This window comes from Amphibalanus amphitrite, unplaced genomic scaffold (genome assembly GCF_019059575.1).
Source record: "Amphibalanus amphitrite isolate SeventyFive unplaced genomic scaffold, NRLGWU_Aamphi_draft 000011F_arrow, whole genome shotgun sequence".
NCBI classification, from domain to species: domain Eukaryota; kingdom Metazoa; phylum Arthropoda; class Thecostraca; order Balanomorpha; family Balanidae; genus Amphibalanus; species Amphibalanus amphitrite.
Window position 1 is genome coordinate 894026 of NW_024881507.1, and position 17717 is coordinate 911742.

The window sequence follows — 17717 nt, forward strand, 5'->3', positions numbered from 1 at the left end:
TCGAACCAGACCCGGCTGGACATTTCTGGAACCAGTCGGACCAGTTATTTGTTGGAATCGGAACCAGTTGGACCCGTTCCCCAAAAGTCAATTAATACAAACCATTTGTAGGTATCATTAGTTGCATCATGTAAAACAGCCTATTTCCCACTGGGAATACTCATGAGCTACTGTGTGCAAAGAAACATTCACTTCATTCACTTCATATTTTGCAATAATGTGTAGTGTGCAAGATGTATAGTTTATGGTAGGACCCGGTTGGACCCGTCAGAAAATTTCCAGGAACCGGTCTGGACCCATATGGGTCCAGACTGGTTCTTTGGACCGGGTCCTCGGGTCCACATTTTGCCACCTCTAGCGCCGAGCTCTGACACGTCCTGCTCAACCCCCAGCAACTCTGACCACCCACGAACAGAGCTGTCACCGTCTGTAATGAGGCGACACCGCGGCCCGTGCTGACACGTTTTCACTGACACGACGCCACCCGTTCGTAAACGCCAGCCAGTGCAAAGGCATTGAAACAATACACGTCGCCGTACCATTCGAAGTCTGACTCGGTTCGAGCTCAGTTCGCTCAGAGACGTTCCCGGCTCGGCCGTTATCATTGTGTCGTCACTCATCGGCCGTCATCGTGGCGTCATTAGTGGCTGGCTGAGCGGAGGTTAGGCGCCGCCATTCAGCTTACAAACGAGCTGCTCTGTCTGAGGGGCGGCGCGGCCGGCGGGCCCACTCCGGACAGGGTCTGCTCAGTGGAGTGCCGGAGTGCCTCCCCCTGAGGCCGGCCGTCACAGGGCGCGGTGCTCCGCCCCGCTAACGAACCGTGATACAGCGCTCCGTCAGCCTCCGCACCGCGGCGCCCACAGCCAGCCAATGACCATGACACACACACACATTGGCATACAGACCGGCGGACAAAGGGAGGGATGGGCCGAGCCACGGCAAACAGTTCGCCGTACCTACATCTCCGCCCGGCAGCATGAATCACTTTCTACGGTACACTGGAGTTCCACGAACGGAATCTCGCCGACTCATGTTGAGGTCCAGTGTGGGCCGGTTAATCGGTGTCTCCGGGGCCACGATCCCGTCTAACGACTCCCGGGTCGAGTTGTTGGCTCAGAAATCCCTCCGAACTGCGGCCGGGAGTCTCCCGAGCACAGAACACCGTAAAGATGCTGGTCATTGGTCGGAAGGACAGTCGATTTCACTTCAAGTGCCACCGGTTCTTTTGAAACAATGCTCATATACCTTCAGATAGAGTCGGAAGTCGAAATAAAAACGTAGGGAATTAGCCCGAAAACACTAAATGTAGCATTAGGCCAGAAGTTTATGGTGAATCCATGCCGACCAATTCACCTGTTTCTGGGTTATGCGTGACTTCTTTTGTACAATGCAATGTGCATAATAACATCTCTCTGTATCTGACTTTTGCATTCTCTGCCTTCCGACAGTGACCTGCGAGCCAACAAGATCGCCAACATCGCCGACGACGCGTTCGAGCCGCTGTCCCGTCTGCAGCGGCTCAACCTGAACGACAACCAGTTCCCGCGTCTGCCGCACCGCGGCCTCTCCAGCGTGATGCACCTGCACTGCAGCAACATGCTGGAGCTGCGCGAGTTCCCGGAGCCCGAGCAGCTGCCGCAGCTGCACTCTGTGGAGGTCAGCTACGCCTACCACTGCTGCCAGTTCCGCGGTCGGAAGACGCCCAGGAACGCGTCCCTGGACCAGCTGCAGGAAACGGTCATCTTCGCCAGCGCCGACCAGCTCGGTCTGATTGGCGGAGAGCTCTCCTGGAGCGAAGTCAGCCTCGGTGAGCGACCAGGTGACCGCGGGAACACTAGCAGTTAACATCGACAGGACAGGGAGAGGCATAAGAGGGAACAGTGGGAGCACACCTTGGGATGGCGACAGAGACGGGAAGCTGAGGATTTATTTCTCGGATGTGACGGTCAGGGTGGCGGCACTGTTACAGAGGGTCCGCTGACAGCAAGCGACTGACAGGTGCTCCTATTTCGTACCGGCGACTGATTTTCAGTGAGGGATTATAAAATTTGATACCAAACAAGCTTATCGATTTCATTAATCAATACACGCACAAATCTAGTTGGTCCAGACACCCATTTCACTAAACACAGTTTCAGTTCCAACTTCTTCTTGTGCCGACTGCCCCGCTGATGAATGAACTGGCGGGAGCGGCAGTGTGGCCTGGTTTCCGGGCATCTTTAGACGTGTGGCGTTTACTTCGTCAACACATTTTTAGTCGTGTGCGTGCGAAGTTCGGTCGGTGTTTGCTGAATCAACATAGACCTGCGTCACAGCCTGGCGCGCTCCAGCCGACCCGAGACGGCGTCTACGCGCGCTGATCCTATGACATCACTTGTGTGCTGTTTTGTTTTAAACTAGGACATTGTAATGACAACGTGTAAACAGTATGCTGTACGCAATTAGTTAAAAGGATGTTTGTGAACGATAAGGATCAACAGTATTTGCTGCCATCATTTACGAATCTCCTTCAAGTAAAAGGTAGCTGCCAATTTGGTAGACGGCACATATAAAGCCAGGACGTAATGTCATCATTAATTTTGTCAGGTAGGCAACCGGATTAGCTCGCTAGCCAGTTAGTTTAATTCCAACAGGCATGTCTTATCTAATAAAGGATAAATCCAGGTCACACGATGTTTCGTCGATCGATGGCTTCACTGTCAAACGTGGCGAGTACTGGGTTAGATACCTCCATTGACCCGGGCCACAATTGTTCCTTCAGACAACCTGACCCTGGAGGACTACATTGACCCAGACGACCCGAGCCTGTTTGACCTCGGGTCACCCTCCGACGAGCCTCCGACGGAGATCCGCTGCTCGCCTTCGCCCTGTGAGTGCTCCATAGATGAGTAGACGAGACTCGTAGGGCTTCAGAGGAGGCGAGCATGTGTAAATGCACAGCAGGACAGTATAATTATATTGGTTTTATATCGATGGATACTGTATGCTTTATTGAAGTGCGCGAGTTACATTGCAAGAAGCTGGTCTAAGTAGTTAAGTGTTTTGTATTGATTTATTAGCAATAACGTATCCGTAGCAGGCACCCCGCACCTATATCTCGAATAAATGAGGCAATGTCGCCAAGGAAATTGAATTGTTGCTCGGAAATTTCAACTTAACCCGGTCGTAGCCGGAAAATGTATCGCGCCGTTCCCATTTCCAGCAGCTGTCGCCTGAAACAGAGGACATCGGATGCCTGACTTATTTGTCATCTTCACTCTCGAACAAAGTGAAACATTTAGTACGTTTAACTCAATGTCATTCACTACAGCCTACAAACTTTTGTAAAACAATGCGTTATAAATCATGAGAGCTCTGATGCCCCGTTTATCCGCTATTGGCCGTGACCTCATGTGACCTCTCTGACCTCCCCCGCAGCTCCGTTCATGCCGTGTGAGGATCTGTTTGACTGGTGGACCCTGCGCTGCGGCGTCTGGGTGGTGTTCCTGCTCGCTCTCCTCGGAAACGGCACCGTCGTCTTCGTACTGGTGTTCGCCAGAAGTAAAATGGACGTGCCCCGGTTCCTCGTCTGCAACCTGGCCGCCGCCGACTTCTTCATGGGAGTCTACCTCGGTTAGTGTACCCTAAATCCAGAATATTTAGCGAGGCGCAAAAAAAAATCATCAAATTTTTGCTACAGTATATCGTAACGTGAAAATAGCTGATAAAGAAGTTGCGTGAAGTCTTCTAGTTACACACTCATGCGCCATAAGGCGACGTCTTTTGTTCATTTAATAGCGTCCATGCTATAAGTTTCGCAGCCCTTCTGTGGAGTAGATGCATAAGCCCTGAATCAGGTCGACAGAACCCCTTATCCTCCTCATGCAATCGGCCAAATGCCTCTCGATGTCCCTGTTTACTTCCCCGCTCCGATGCGACGGCCGTATCCTTTCCGCCAATATCTCCACACGACGGTCTGCATCGATCGACCTACCATAGAGCTCCACCCCGCCGCTTCCGGAGTCTCCTGGTGGGGGCCGGGACAACTCCAGTGGACGAATAGTGGGATGGGAACGGAGGGTGGTGGCCACTTCTTTGGGACCTCCTGACTGCACTATGGAAGTATAGTATAAACGTTCATATCCTTAAATGGTAGAACGGTGACCGTTCCACGAAAGAATGACTTAAGAGCTCTTGCTCTCTAAGCAGCAAGGAGAAGTTATCAGATTTACAACGTGTTTCTAGTCTCATGGCAATTCAAATATGTTGACTTATCGATTCACTTTCTCCCGTCAGGATTCCTGGCCGTGGTGGACGCCTCCACTCTGGGCAAGTTCCGTCAGTACGCCATCGCCTGGCAGATGTCTGCCGGCTGCAAACTGGCCGGCTTCCTCGGCGTGCTCAGCTCCGAACTGTCTGTTTTCACGCTGGCCGTCATCACCATGGAACGCAACTATGCCATCACGCACGCCATGCACCTCAACAAGCGGCTCTCTATCAAGCACGCCAGCTACATCATGGCCTGCGGCTGGCTGTTCGCGCTGGTGATGGCCACGCTGCCGCTCGTGGGAGTTTCCGACTACCGGCGCTTCGCCGTGTGCCTGCCCTTCCAGACGGCCGGCGCCGGAACCAGCTACGTCGTACTGCTCATGTTCTTCAACGGGCTGGCCTTCACCATCCTGATGGGCTGCTACTGGAAGATGTACTGCGCCATCCGAGGCAGCCAGGCCTGGAACTCGAACGACTCCAGGATCGCCAAAAGAATGGCTTTGCTCGTCTTCACCGATTTCCTCTGCTGGGCTCCGATCGCGTTCTTCGCAGTGACGGCGGCTTTTGGCGTACGTCTTATCGACCTTTCCGGAGCGAAGGTGTTCACTGTCTTCATCCTGCCGTTCAACTCCTGCTGCAACCCGTTCTTGTACGCCATCATGACCAAGCAGTTCAAGAAGGACTGTGTCATGATATGTAAGGCGATCGAAGAGTCGCGCGTTACTCGCGGTATCGGTCGCTGTCGCCACAGCAGTAACTTCAGCAACCGGCACACCCCGGCGAACACCAACAGCCTGGCGGACCGCGCCTCCAAGGAGAGCAAGGACAGCGCCCAGTGCAGCTGCAGCCAGCGCCTGCTGCACGAGCCGCTCAAACCGCCGACCCGCAGTCGCTGGGACACCTTCCGAACTCTCTGGTGTCCTGCACAGCCCAAGGACCCGCTGGACTCGAGCAACGACTACGCCTACCAGATCGCCGAGATCCAAAAGAACCAGGAGAAGAACAAACGTAACGCCAGCCTGTCGAGCGATAACTTCAGCTCGTCACGTTCGGACTCACTTCGCGCCCAGAACGGCATGCACCGTTTCGTACCGAACCGGCGCCGTAACTCATGGACTGTAACGCGCAAGCCTTCTCAGGACTCGAATCTCAGCAGCTCGCGAAACGACTCGTCGGCGACAGCAGGCTCCAACACGACGCAATCTTGGAGACTAAGCCGCTCCAGCGTTTCTAGTGACATGAGCAGCACAGCTCTGCAGCGAGGCCAGGGCAGTCTGCACAAGTCCAGTCTGGTGGACGGCGCAGAACGTACAGGAAGCTTCAGAGGCCATCCTCTGCGGCCGACCGTGGTGCGGCAGAACTCAGGCATTCCGCTGTCGCACCCGGCCGGTGCCTCCCACGGCCTCCACCACCCGCACGGTCTGCACCACGGGCTCCATCACGGCCTGCACCACCAGCACCCGCTGCTGAAGCAGGCCTCCTCCGGCGGTATCCTCAAGCCGAAGCCGAAGCTGACGCGGCAGATTGCCTTCTCCGACGAGGCGGCTGCCGCAGCGGCGGCGGCGGTGGCGGCCGGCGGCGGCACCCAGGTGCCGGGCCGACATCACGAGAGCAGCTGCCCGCTGCACTGCGCCGAGCCGCCGCCGCGCCGACACTCGCGCTTCCACAACATCTACAGCAAGCTCACCGAGTCTAGTCAGGAGGAGTCGTCGGGAGTCGACGACGGTGTGGCTCTGGACGACAGCGAGAGCGGCGCCGTCGGCGGCGTCGCGGCCGCACCGCTGCCGGGCGCAGTCGGCGGCACTCCCGCCCAGGTCAAGGTCGAGGGGCGCAACGGCGGCCTGACGGTGGCGTTCGTGCCGCGGAAACTCAGTACAATCTCCTCTCAGAGCTACAGTCTGCAGAGGGAGAGCCACACCAACCTGAACCAGGTCAGCCCGGAGGAGGCCGATGCAGGAGCGGGCACCGTGGCGGCGGCGGTGGAGAGCGGCCTGTCCCAGTCCCAGCCGCTCCCGCCAGAGTCGTCCCTGGCAGCGCCTTCGACCGCCGCCATCGAGAAGGCGCACAGTGCCGGCGACGTGCGGCAGCTGGCGGCGCGGCCGCGGCCATTTTCCTCTGACACGTGCATCTCCCGCGCGGCGCCGCGCCGAGGGACCCCAGCGGGCCCGCTCGCCCTGCCGGCGGAGGCTGATCCACCCAGGCCTCCGTCGCCCAGCGGAATCGAGACCTGTCTGGCCGGTGACGAGGGCTTCGACGACATCGACGATGTGGACGAGGACGATGTGCTGGTGATGGGCGGCGCGGCGGGCGCGGCCGGCGGCGAGCAGGCCGTGCCGCTGCTCTGGAACGCCGACCGGCCCGCGTCCCCGCCCACCCCGCGGGACAGTCCCAGCCCCAGTCCCAGTCCGGAACCCACGGTGGATGTCTGAGGGACTCTCCCAGTGAACTGCGAACTGTTCGCGTAGACTAGCCAAATGGACGTTCGTCAGCCGCGCATGCGTCAAGCCCACAGCGCTATTCCAAGGGCGGGGGTTGACGTCAGTGTCCGCGGCCGCTGGACAGTGTGGGACGGGACGAGATGCTCTGTGTCCCACCCGGCTTCCGCCCGAACTCAAGCGCAAAGAGAAGCGCATCAAATTAAACCGTAAACGTTTAAATGTTGACGCTATTTTAAATGAAATAGTAAAGCATAATGTACCTCATGAGAAAATCTCGTCAACCTTTTATGTTTATGTACATTGTAATTTTGACAGTCGGTCCAACCGTTGGTCCGCCAGCCGGGACAGTCAGCAGTCGGTCCGCAATCTCTCGATGCTCGGGGACCGGTGAGTCGTTCTCTGACCGGCGGAGGCCGGTGCAGTATGGCCGGCGGCAGGCGCTCAGGGGTGACGTTTGTGAGGGTGCGGCGGCGGCGGGGGTTCCCAGCGCTGGCTCTGCAGCCCCGGGCCGGCTCCGTTCCGGGGCCCGGGCCGGCACCGTTCCGGGGCCCGGGCCGGCACCGTTCCGCGGCACGGCCGGCCGCCCAGTTCCTCTGTGTCGGTAGACAGTAGCTGTGGCAATCTGAGTCCAAGTGTGATTGTTGTGTCTGCTGTGCCGCCGTGCGCTGAGGGTGCCAGTTTGTATGCGTGGGTGCGCGACTGCAGTGTGCGTGCCTGACATGGTGTATATGTATTTGTGATAAATTATTTCCAATTTTTATTTAAAGCCATCCGTGTTGCATGTGACCGGTGACCGTGACAGTATTGGTTGCTGTCGGACGTTTTCTATGTAAAATATAATGACGTGTACAGCAGACGAAGCTGCCATCCATAACGTGAACTGCATCCTCCTGTTCGCTGCAGATATACATATTAGTGTTGAACGAAGTTTACGTCAAATAAAATAACGACGAAAACAAAGCGCTCACTTTTGTTTCACTCTAAGCAAACCTTTAGAATCTTATCGAGCTCCGTAGCACGGATTTCTTCGATACTGCGCGTAACAGGATGTGTCCCGAGTTCCCCGAGTAGATTATTTTTATTTTCTGTTCGTCAGCACCCCGGCATCCAATGAATATAAAGTCCACTTCATACGTCATTGAAATTCAAATAAGGAAGTGTTGAAGTTCAAAAATACTGTTGGCTATGGTAGACACATGTCTGCTGCTGTGGCCGTGGCCCATCATCATTTCGCTGTGTATAAATGGTCACCAGTTCAATGTTCATCACCGATCACCAGTAAACCAACCGTCCATGGTTTACCAACCGTCACCGGTTTGCCATCGTCACCAGTTCATAGAGCCACAATCTCGGCGCCGTTCGCTCAATGACGTCACTAGTCGGTTCATGACTGTCGGTCTGATGACGTCACAAGTCAATCCATGACTGTCGGACTTTGCGACAAATGACAGTAGCGGTCATCAGGCACGGCCCGCCACCCACTCTCGTCCCACGCACGAGCTACTCTTTCCGCCCGCAGTAGCATCCTTTTACAGAATGAAGAAAGTTTGGTCCTCTCCCCTACCCCGCCTCGACCTTACTCCTCGATCACTCTCTCGTCTCCTCTGCCCTCTGAGCCCGTTCCACTCTAAGCCCACTGCCATCCGAGCCATCCGGCGGGGTCTAGATGCAGTAAAGTCACAATCTTTACAGCCCGACCGACTGGGCGACGGCCCATAGATGCGCGACTGCTGCTGAAGAGTTGAGTGTCTGGCCAGCGGAGATACTGGGCGGGATGGCAGAGTCAGACGATTGTGATGCAACAAGAATGCGGCAAAGAAATGTCTCGGACGTTGCGAGTCCGTTCCTGAACGTCAACTAGCGGAAGAAGTAAGTGACAAGTGGGATGGTAAGATGATTCAAATCTACATGAATATTCGAGTGCGCATTGTGTTTCCATGGCGATAAAACAAACCATTTGACGATTAAAGATGCTTGTAGCTCATAGGCATCTTAACAGTATGAATTGCCGCACCAGGGACGTGCTGCTAGCCCCCTTGACAAGTAGCTGCATCTACAGCTAGTCTGTATACCCCTGGTTGCATGAACACAGTTGCAGGCCTGCAGTAGTTCGAATCGATCCCCATTTCATCGACTGGGCCGTGCCCTGTGTTAATTTACCGCAGCGCCACTGAAACGGGTCATCGTAAAACAGGTCCAGCCCGCCGCTCGGCACTCATTTGGGGCCGAACGGTTAAGTCATCAAAGTTCAGATCCCATCCACGCTGTCATTTGGTGGCATTCAAGCGGCGACATCGGAGCGGCTCATGAAGAATGCAAACCAAAGGTCGACCCGCTTTCTATTCGCCTTTGAAGCACACCGCAGGAATGTGGAACGTGCCAGAAAGACAGTCCTGACTTATAAAGTAATCAATACTGAGGAATGCCTAAAATGTGCGTCGACCGCTACTCCCGGCCTGTATCTCCCAGCGCAGGGGCGATGAAGTCACATAGATAAAACCAACAAAAGTCGATATGGTCTGGAACTACAGTCGCGAATTAAGACACGATGTGAGCAGTGCGAAACAAACAAAGCAGTGGCTGTTTGTGTGCTACGAAGAAAGTTACATTACCAAAGAACCACCTGTAATGCGATTCACAAGCGCCTCAATAATAAATATCCTTTGTTGTATATTTGTTGTCACATCTGCGCCCAAAACATCTCCCCGCAGGAATCCCATTTCACACATCACACGGACAGACAGCGGCGAGGTAACTGTCCATTGCGGACCTGGAGGACGACGCTGGGAATCGTTTACTACTCCGCAGGGGGCGGTTCCGGCCCTCCCTGAGCACCAGCACCACTGAACGACTCGTCACCGGCACAGATATGCTCTAACGACCGGTCGCCGACGTCGCCGACAGTCTAATAGTCGGCAGCGACGGAGACATGCACGCGCGTACGAGTAGGGCAGGGCACCTCGGGCTGTCCGCACACAAAACAGCGGCTCGCGCGTGCCAAAAATAACGCGGCCGCAGACTGCCAGTGGCGGAAAAGGCGCCAAAATAGAGCGCGGGGCCCGGTGGCAGCCGCCCGGCTCGATTTGCCCTACGGCGGAGTCCGGACACCAAACTGAATGGACAATCGATCCAGTTTACTGCTATTTGTATGCTAGATGAATGTTATGATACCTTTTTACAGCATCGACACCTTTTACGCTGAGAAGCCTCGTTAAATTGACACCAGAATTACCGCTTTGGCTGCGTAAGAAGGAAGCGCTTCTATATGCTGTCCCGCAGTACATTCCTGTACTGCGGCACAGTCTAACTGCCAGGTGAAATAGGTTGAGCTGATACCGGCGCCATCCGATAAGAAACGCACGGTGACTCACGGGTTGGGGTTTCAACGATAAAAACTAGACATATAAATGTGCTCCCTCGTAGTGCTGCGTACCATGCATGGTACGCAGATGGGACGTTTGCTATTTCCCTATGAGATTTTTGGTAATATCAACTTAAAATAGAACAGACCTCCATCGATAGGAGCCGTTATTGAGTGGCTGAGTTTTGCAGCCGATCCGCCTATGATCTCAATTCTCATCGTCGCAGTGCCAAAGTTTCCAAAGTCGAAGCGTTTCCAGTGTGCCTTTGACGGGAAGTGTTGGCGACTGAAGCCGTTAAAGCGGCGCGCCGCAGTTTTCTGAGCCTGAATCGGCGGCGAGTGGCGTCTGCGCGTGGTTTGTGGCCACCGCCGCACCACCAGCGAACAAAGCACACCCTGCAGGCCAGAGGCCGGCCGACAGTCAACCTCATTTCATGGAAAACGACGGACCGATATTTAGGGGAGAGTGGGGCAATGGCGGACGGTGGGTAATGCCGGCCACCCATCTCTAGTGAGTACTTTGTCCATCACTAATCAGCTGATATTGTTTACATTTCAGTTGAGCGCCATTCTAGCACGTGGTGCAAGTTTTTCACGGTAGCTCCATTATTTTCATTTTTATAGCGTTAAATGTGTTTTTTGTATCTGATTTTTAATTTTTGTTGCATCTATTTGCTGACTGTGAAATGTGTCAACGCATTTTCAGAAGTGCTGCTTTGCAATGATCTTCAATTAAGCCTTTCTTAGGCGACTGCTGGATGTGGAGGCGTTTGCGGCGCAATGCCTTTGACTGCTACCTGCTTTCTTAAAATAAAGCTGACCTCGGGGTAATACCGGACACGTGTCCGGAATGACTCCACGTGGTTTTGTTTGCGACTTCCGTCGTTAACCCGCGCCCCACTGGGGGGGGGGGCTATTTATAGCCCCCCTCCCGTTTTTCTGCAATAACTTCCAAACCGCTTGACGTATCGACGCCAAACTTTCAGTACCTTCGGCTGCATCAATTCGACACCTGGTGTCAAAATTTGAACTTCGTACCTACCATAGGTCGGCCGTAAATGACGTCAGAGTGACGTCATGTTCGGCCGATTTCGACGCAAAACATTGAACCGCGGCAATCGCTCCCAAGAGCTCAGTTTTTAAGCTAGATCCAATTTCTCTGCATGAAAGGACTCAGAATAGACTGCGCTATCAAACTGCTATCTCGGATTTTCAACATTTTGAAAATTTCGAAAATTTTATATAATAAAACTCAAAATTTATATTTTTACATTTTTTTTCGAAAATTTTTTGACTTTTCGAAAAAAAAACCGGAATATATGTGATAGAACGCATTATTATGACTAACTCTAGCAAGTTTTAGCTAAATATCTTCAAAAATGGCCAAGTTATACGCATTATTGCAAAAAATTAACAATTATTAATTTTTCAAATCAATTTTTCAGCATGAATTTGACATCGTACGCCAATATAAATAGCACCATCGTGTTCCTGAGCTCAAACTGCATCCAATATACACCTTTTTTGTTGAAAAATTTTAACTTCAAAATTTGACCTTTTTTGACCTGAAAGTGACCTGACCTGAGCTAAATTTGACTCAAAATGACCTCGAATGACACAGACGACATCAAATTCGAAATCTCTGACCTAAATGGACCATAAAACATGTGTCACGTGATCGATGGATGATATAATATTTTCGTGACCTGTGATGACCTGACCTTGACCTGAAAATCAAAGTACAAGTTTGGTACCCTCAGAGTATCTAGAGCATCTGTTCACGAGTGTGTGAACCAAAAATGAGCCTGATCTGACTTGTAAGTCGGCGGCCAGAGCCCAAAACGTGAACAAGCCAAAATACTAATAATTTTTACTTTGACCTGACATGTGACGTCATCGGTGACCTCGAGGTCAATGAAATTAGGTTTCGCTCGACAGTTTTTCCGGGGCTATCAGACGCCGTTTGAATTTTGACGATCGGCCCAGTAGTTTCGGAGTTAGGAGGGGGGCTATGAATAGCCTCCCCCCCCCCCCCCCCAGTAGGGCGTGTTATACGCAGACCCCAGTGGGGCGCGGGTTAAAGCTCAACGTTTCGGGTTGCTGTGTTTACGGCTGTGTTAGTTTGCTTGCTGTGTTTACGGTTGTGTTAGTTTGCTGCTCTGTTGGTGCCGCGCTGTTGTGTTGCAGCGAGTGCAGTGTTGTGTTGCAGTGCAGTGTACTGTTAACTGCTGAATACAGTTGTCGTTTCTTAACCCGCGCCCTGGTGGGGTCTGTTTATAACGCGACCTGGTGGGGGGGGGGCTATTTTTTGCCCCCCTCGTATCTCCGAAACTACTGGACGGATCCGTAAAATTCAAACGACGTTCGAAAGGCCTGTCAAATTTGTCGCGGAAAACCAAATTTCATTGACCTCAGGGTCACCGATGACGTCACAGGTCAGGTCAAAGATGAAATGTTTCACCGTTCACGGGTCATCTAGGGAATGCGCTATAACACCGAAGAAAACGCATTTTGTCGAGAATCAGCGATAGGGCGTCAGTTGCCTAGTACATATGTTGCTATAAGAGGTCACTGACATTACCAGGTCAGGTCACAGGTCAGGTCACCAAGGGTCACAGGTCAGGTCACATGAACCTAACTTTAGGTACTAAGGCTGTGCGACGCATGTTTTATGGCCAATTTTTCATTTCCAACTCAATGGTGTTGGTTATAAGACTATCAGGTACGGCTTAGGTCACTTTCTGGTGGAGGTCAGGTCAAGGTCAGGTCAAAAAAGGTCAAATTTCAAAATTGGTATTTTTGCATAAAATGGGTATTGATTCGATGCAGCTCGTCACGGGGAGTCTAATGGTGGTCTTTGTTTTGCGCTACGAGGTCTAGAATTGCTAAAAATTGAGTTTGAAAATTTGACGTCATCAATTTTGAACAGTTTTTTCGCTATAACTTGGTTAAAAAAAGAGGTATTGATCTCAAATTTGGTATGTAGATAGAAGGCGGTAGGGACTATCACATATATTCCGGTTTTTTCGAAATTCAAAAAACTTTTTGGATTTTTCGGCTATTATAATCAAAAAATCTATTTTTTGATTTTTGGGGGTCAAAATCCAAAAATTTCAAAAATCCGAGATAGCAGTTTTGTAGCCCTGTCAATTCTACAGCTTTTATGTCCTAATCATTTTTCTGTATTTGCAAAGCTATAGGCCTGACAGCTCTTCCCGCGAAACCCTTTTTTCGGTCGAAAACGGCAGAACATGACGTCACTCTGACGTCATTTCCGGCCAACCTATCATAGCCTTTGGAAAAATTTTGGTCACAATGTGTAAAATTGATGTCCGGGAGGGTACTGAAAGTTTGGTGACGATCGGCGCAGCGGTTCTGGAGATATATCGAAAAGTCTGGAGGGGGGGGGGGCAAAAAATAGCCCCCCCCCACCAGGGCGCGGGTTAATTCTCACTTAAATTTCCATCAAAAGAACGGTTTAAGGATGAATACCAGCGACGATATTTCGACTTTTTGTGCTATTGCACTTAGTGGCCGCCGGCCGGCATTACCCCTCGCTTTTTTTGCACCTCCATTTTTCACCACATTTTCGCGTAGGCTCTGAATCTGTCATCAGTGATCTGAGATACTAAAACTCGGTGCTATCTGAAAGCCTATTCCTTTGGCTATAACCACAGTCAAAATCACCATAAAATAGCTTAAAATAGCTAAGCTATTGAGCAAAATGCTTATGGTGTCGCCATTGCCCCACTCTCCCCTACTGTAGCTATGTTTTACTTAACATTTCTGTGGCCGTTCTAGATTTTGGATACATAAGGATCGTTTGTGTTCTCTAAACTCTTGCTAGCAATTTTTCTAAACCATTGTCCCGCAAGTCTTGAAACTTTTGTGTCATGGACCTTGTATGGCATCATCCAATTATTCAAATCTATGACTGTTTTGTCCACTTGTTATCGACGTTATGCCCCTGTTCTGCCAGCCTTTCTTTTCGGCATTATTTAGGCCTCGGCAGTCTCGTAAAGCTTCATCAGGGCTTCTCTCTCGAGTCAGTGATCCGCATGAGCGCGGCAGTTAGGCACGCTGCACTGACCAGTCGGCTCATGGCTGATCTATGGCCTGAAAAGCCGGCTATTCACTGCCGACTCTCTACCAGTTAATGACTCAGCGACGGCCGGTCAGAGAGAGAATGGCCCGGCAGAGAGCCGGCCGATTGTCTCCCCACTGAACACAGAGCCGAGGGGACGATCGGTATTGGTTTCACTCCTCAGAGGGCCATTTCCCATACCTGCTCGGTTGACCCGTATCCGGAGCTCGCTCGGACCACCGTGGTCGTTGCGGGCCGGATGGGGAGCGGTTTGGCCATACGCCGCGTATCCGGCCGACCGAGATGGCCGACCGACGGCCACCCGACGGCGTCGCCGCCGACGGGCCTCGGATCGTCGCGAGCGACGGGCGGTCAGCGGGCCGGCCGGCGAAGCTGCCAAAACAGCAATCAGCGCCGGCCGGCCGCAGGAACACGGACAAAGATCACCCGCGGGCACAACATGCCAAAGTAGAGCGATAGCATTTGAAAGCCAGCCATTCAGTCGGTCGGGTGGTCACATCGAAACTGATAACTAAAATCCACCAAAAATAGATCAAAATAGAACAAACTTGTTATTTCAATGCTAATGAAACCTTGGTTAGCGAGCGACATCAAGTTCCGAATTACTTGATGCTCATCCATTACCCATGCATGTAGAAATGGTAAAATCTACTTGCATTTCCGTTGTATAACACTGAGAGACTGAGACTTTCCAATGACAAGCTTCCACCTTTTCATCAGTGTCCCGTAAACGAGGTGAGGCCGCATCCTCCACACATGCGTGGCACACAAGTTCAGAGACGAAGTGGGCCTGCAATGTGAACTGATTTCCAGCAGCCATAATCAACAATAAGCTCCTTGTGAAAAATGGGTCAACCCTCAAATACCTTCCTTCATCATGTCTTGCACAAGTCAGGTCTATCACGTTGTGAGATTTTCTTAGCTTTAGCGTAAACCGTACTTTTCATTAATGTTCATCAACTTCATCTCAGGATTTTCACCCAGACGTCCATGTTTCATAATATCAATTACTGAGCGAAAGGCTTCACGCTTGTATTAGAACGGTGCCCGAAAATGATGAATGGACGAATTTTGGCTATTTAATCCGGCGAATTAGATAATGCAAGGAGGAACCGACGTATATTGCCTGAGGGACTTACAAGAAACGGTGCGAAAGGCATAGAGCCGAAGACCTCTGCACTCCGGGCGCCCCCCCCCCAGCCCCCCCTCTGGGAGGCATATGCTCGAAAAGCACAGTGCAACTTCAATTTACTTACAAGTAAAACATGCGATTGTTTTCAACCCGTCATAGATTTATGATTGTACGAACCAAACATGTCATGGATTCGTCATCCTCATTAGCGCCACTGACAGAGACTGACACCGCTTCCAGTGAAAGTTGACATGGCCCTCCATCGTTAGCCTGCGGCGTCACTGATGAATGCTCTGGACACCGCCGCTGGGCCTCTTTTGTGGCGCCACTGTTGTCGAAAATCGGACACGGGGCGCATCATTCCGCACCATGTCAGCGCCCAGACGAAATATGGCGCGGCGTCATTAGCCGGCGGCGAGCAGCGGCGCGGTTTGTCACGGCGCGCGGCGGGGCGTGGAGGCCGTCAGTGGCGCGGCGTGACCGCCACACTCGCGGCACCGTCCGTCAGCTCACGGAGCCCGTCCCGGCCGGGCCGATATTTCACTGCAGACCGGCACACAGTCGGGCCGGCGCCGCACCCGGCCGCCGAGCTGTCAGCGGCGCCAGCAGACATGACGGCCGCTTACGGCCCGGCGCCGGCTGACGTCACTGGAGCGTGGACAAATGGTCAGGTGCTGACACTGGACTACAACGCCGCCACTGAGCGTCAGCGCGCTGGGCCGCGCCGAAAACTGGGCGGATCAGCGGCATCGACTGACTGATGGTCCCCGCGCTGGCCGTCCTGTTTGAAATATCTCTTACTGGCGCTGACTGGCCCACTTCTGACAAAATAAATAACATGTCGAAATACCGGCGAGGCTTTGGCACACATCAATCAAGCCTTTGTTTTAAGCCTCCGCAGAATCCGGCATGGACGCATGTCTTGGTGAAAGGTAGCCCATCGTCAGCAGACGGGGCACCCTCCTTTCCGACGAACGGCCGGACACCTCACGGGCCCGTTGTCGTGCGGCCAGACGGCCCGGCGCGCGCACTGCGGCCTGCCGTGTTTGTCAATGTACTCAGTAATCCATCCGGGCCGAGCTGCGCGCATTACCGGCCACCCGGCCCCGGCCGTACCGTCCGCCTCGGATGGCGGCGTCCTGAGGCCTATCTATATAGGCTGCATTGTGCCGCCGACATCCGCCGCCCATGCACGGGACGACGGGAGGCACGGGCCACGGGGCGACACAGAGCGGCGAAAGCGAAACAGGCTAACGAATGTGAAGACAGGCGAGAAACAATACCACTGAAGGATAACTATCTTGCAAAATTAGGATTATGAAATGAGCACTTATGAGTAATGACACGAATTCAGCGAACCAATTCGAACGAAATTATTTCTCCAATCGAGTGAAGACACCAGAGCGCCCAAGGATGCATGTTCCACAATCGTGTGCCAATCAAAATAGATCAGGGCATCAAACTACTGAAAATTGTGTTTCTGGAAAAGTCGTTGACATTATCTGATAGCACGCAACACCCACGGTAAGGCAGCAGTGCACGTCACTGCAAAACCGTCCCTCTATCCCGACAATCATATAATCCTCCATCGTCCTGGCAAGGTCTTCCTGTACATTATGTGTGACATCATGAGACGACCTGACATTTGGCGCCCGTTGGTCGCTTTATGACATATCCCACACCTCCTCTGACGCTCCATTCCATCACGCTGATCCAAACCCCGTTCACTGTGCGTGGCTCTCGCCCCCGACTGGCTGTAACAGCTCCATGGCTCCCACTGGAGTCTATTGTTAGCCGTGTCGCCGACACAGCGCCGCGGGGCGGATCACGTCCCGAGTTGAGCTCGCCGTCAATAGCATGGCCATCGCGGCTCGTTTCATTCGGAGGCGGGGGAGCAGAAACCGAATATTTATGAGTCGCTCCAGCCAGTCGGCCGAGATAGGAAAATAAATAGCTATTGGATGGTTATGAATGAGACAAGTATGAGTGAGTGTTCTTTTTATATTATTTTAAGCCATTAGTTAGCAGTAAAATCGCGGTCTTTCATCTTTTTACGGAGCGAGCGAAGCGAGCGTAGTCTTTCCTTAGATTAACGGAAATTTCTGAGTATGAGCGGCCGGCCGGCCGGCCGGCCGGCCGGCCGGCCGGCCGGCCGTGGTCACGCTTTTGCGAGGCTTATATCTCAGCAACCACTTGACCGATTTACACGCGGTAATTTTTGTAGGGTAGCTTCATTCCTTCTACCAAGTATTGGACTATCCCCGATGCATGTGGGTGACCCCTTATGCACGTGCCACGTGCAAAACGAAGAGGTGTCACTTTTGTAATTGTTGCAATATCTCGGTAACTACTTGGCCGATTGCGCTGAAAGTTGGCATGTAGGTAGGCACCCACTAGGCAATGCATATCCATGTGCCAGAGTTGGGGTGCTGC

General features: G+C 52.6%; 1 protein-coding gene across 3 annotated transcripts in view; it reads left to right on the forward strand.

Moving 5' to 3' along the window:
• Positions 1–7646, forward strand: part of LOC122381948 (leucine-rich repeat-containing G-protein coupled receptor 5-like) — a 63625-nt gene extending 55979 nt beyond the window's left edge. The window contains exons 14-18 of one of the 3 annotated variants that reach the window (XR_006256614.1): positions 1449–1807; positions 2762–2869; positions 3418–3612; positions 4276–7200; positions 7247–7646. Coding sequence is in view for 2 of the 3 variants with exons in the window: in XM_043366739.1 (XP_043222674.1) it covers positions 1449–1807; positions 2762–2869; positions 3418–3612; positions 4276–6677 (3064 nt within the window). In the remaining variant the exon portion in view is untranslated. Of the gene's footprint in view, positions 1–1448; positions 1808–2761; positions 2870–3417; positions 3613–4275 lie in introns of all 3 variants that reach the window. The other 2 variants (XM_043366739.1, XM_043366748.1) reach the window with 2 other exon arrangements.
• Positions 7647–17717: the final 10071 nt, after the last annotated feature.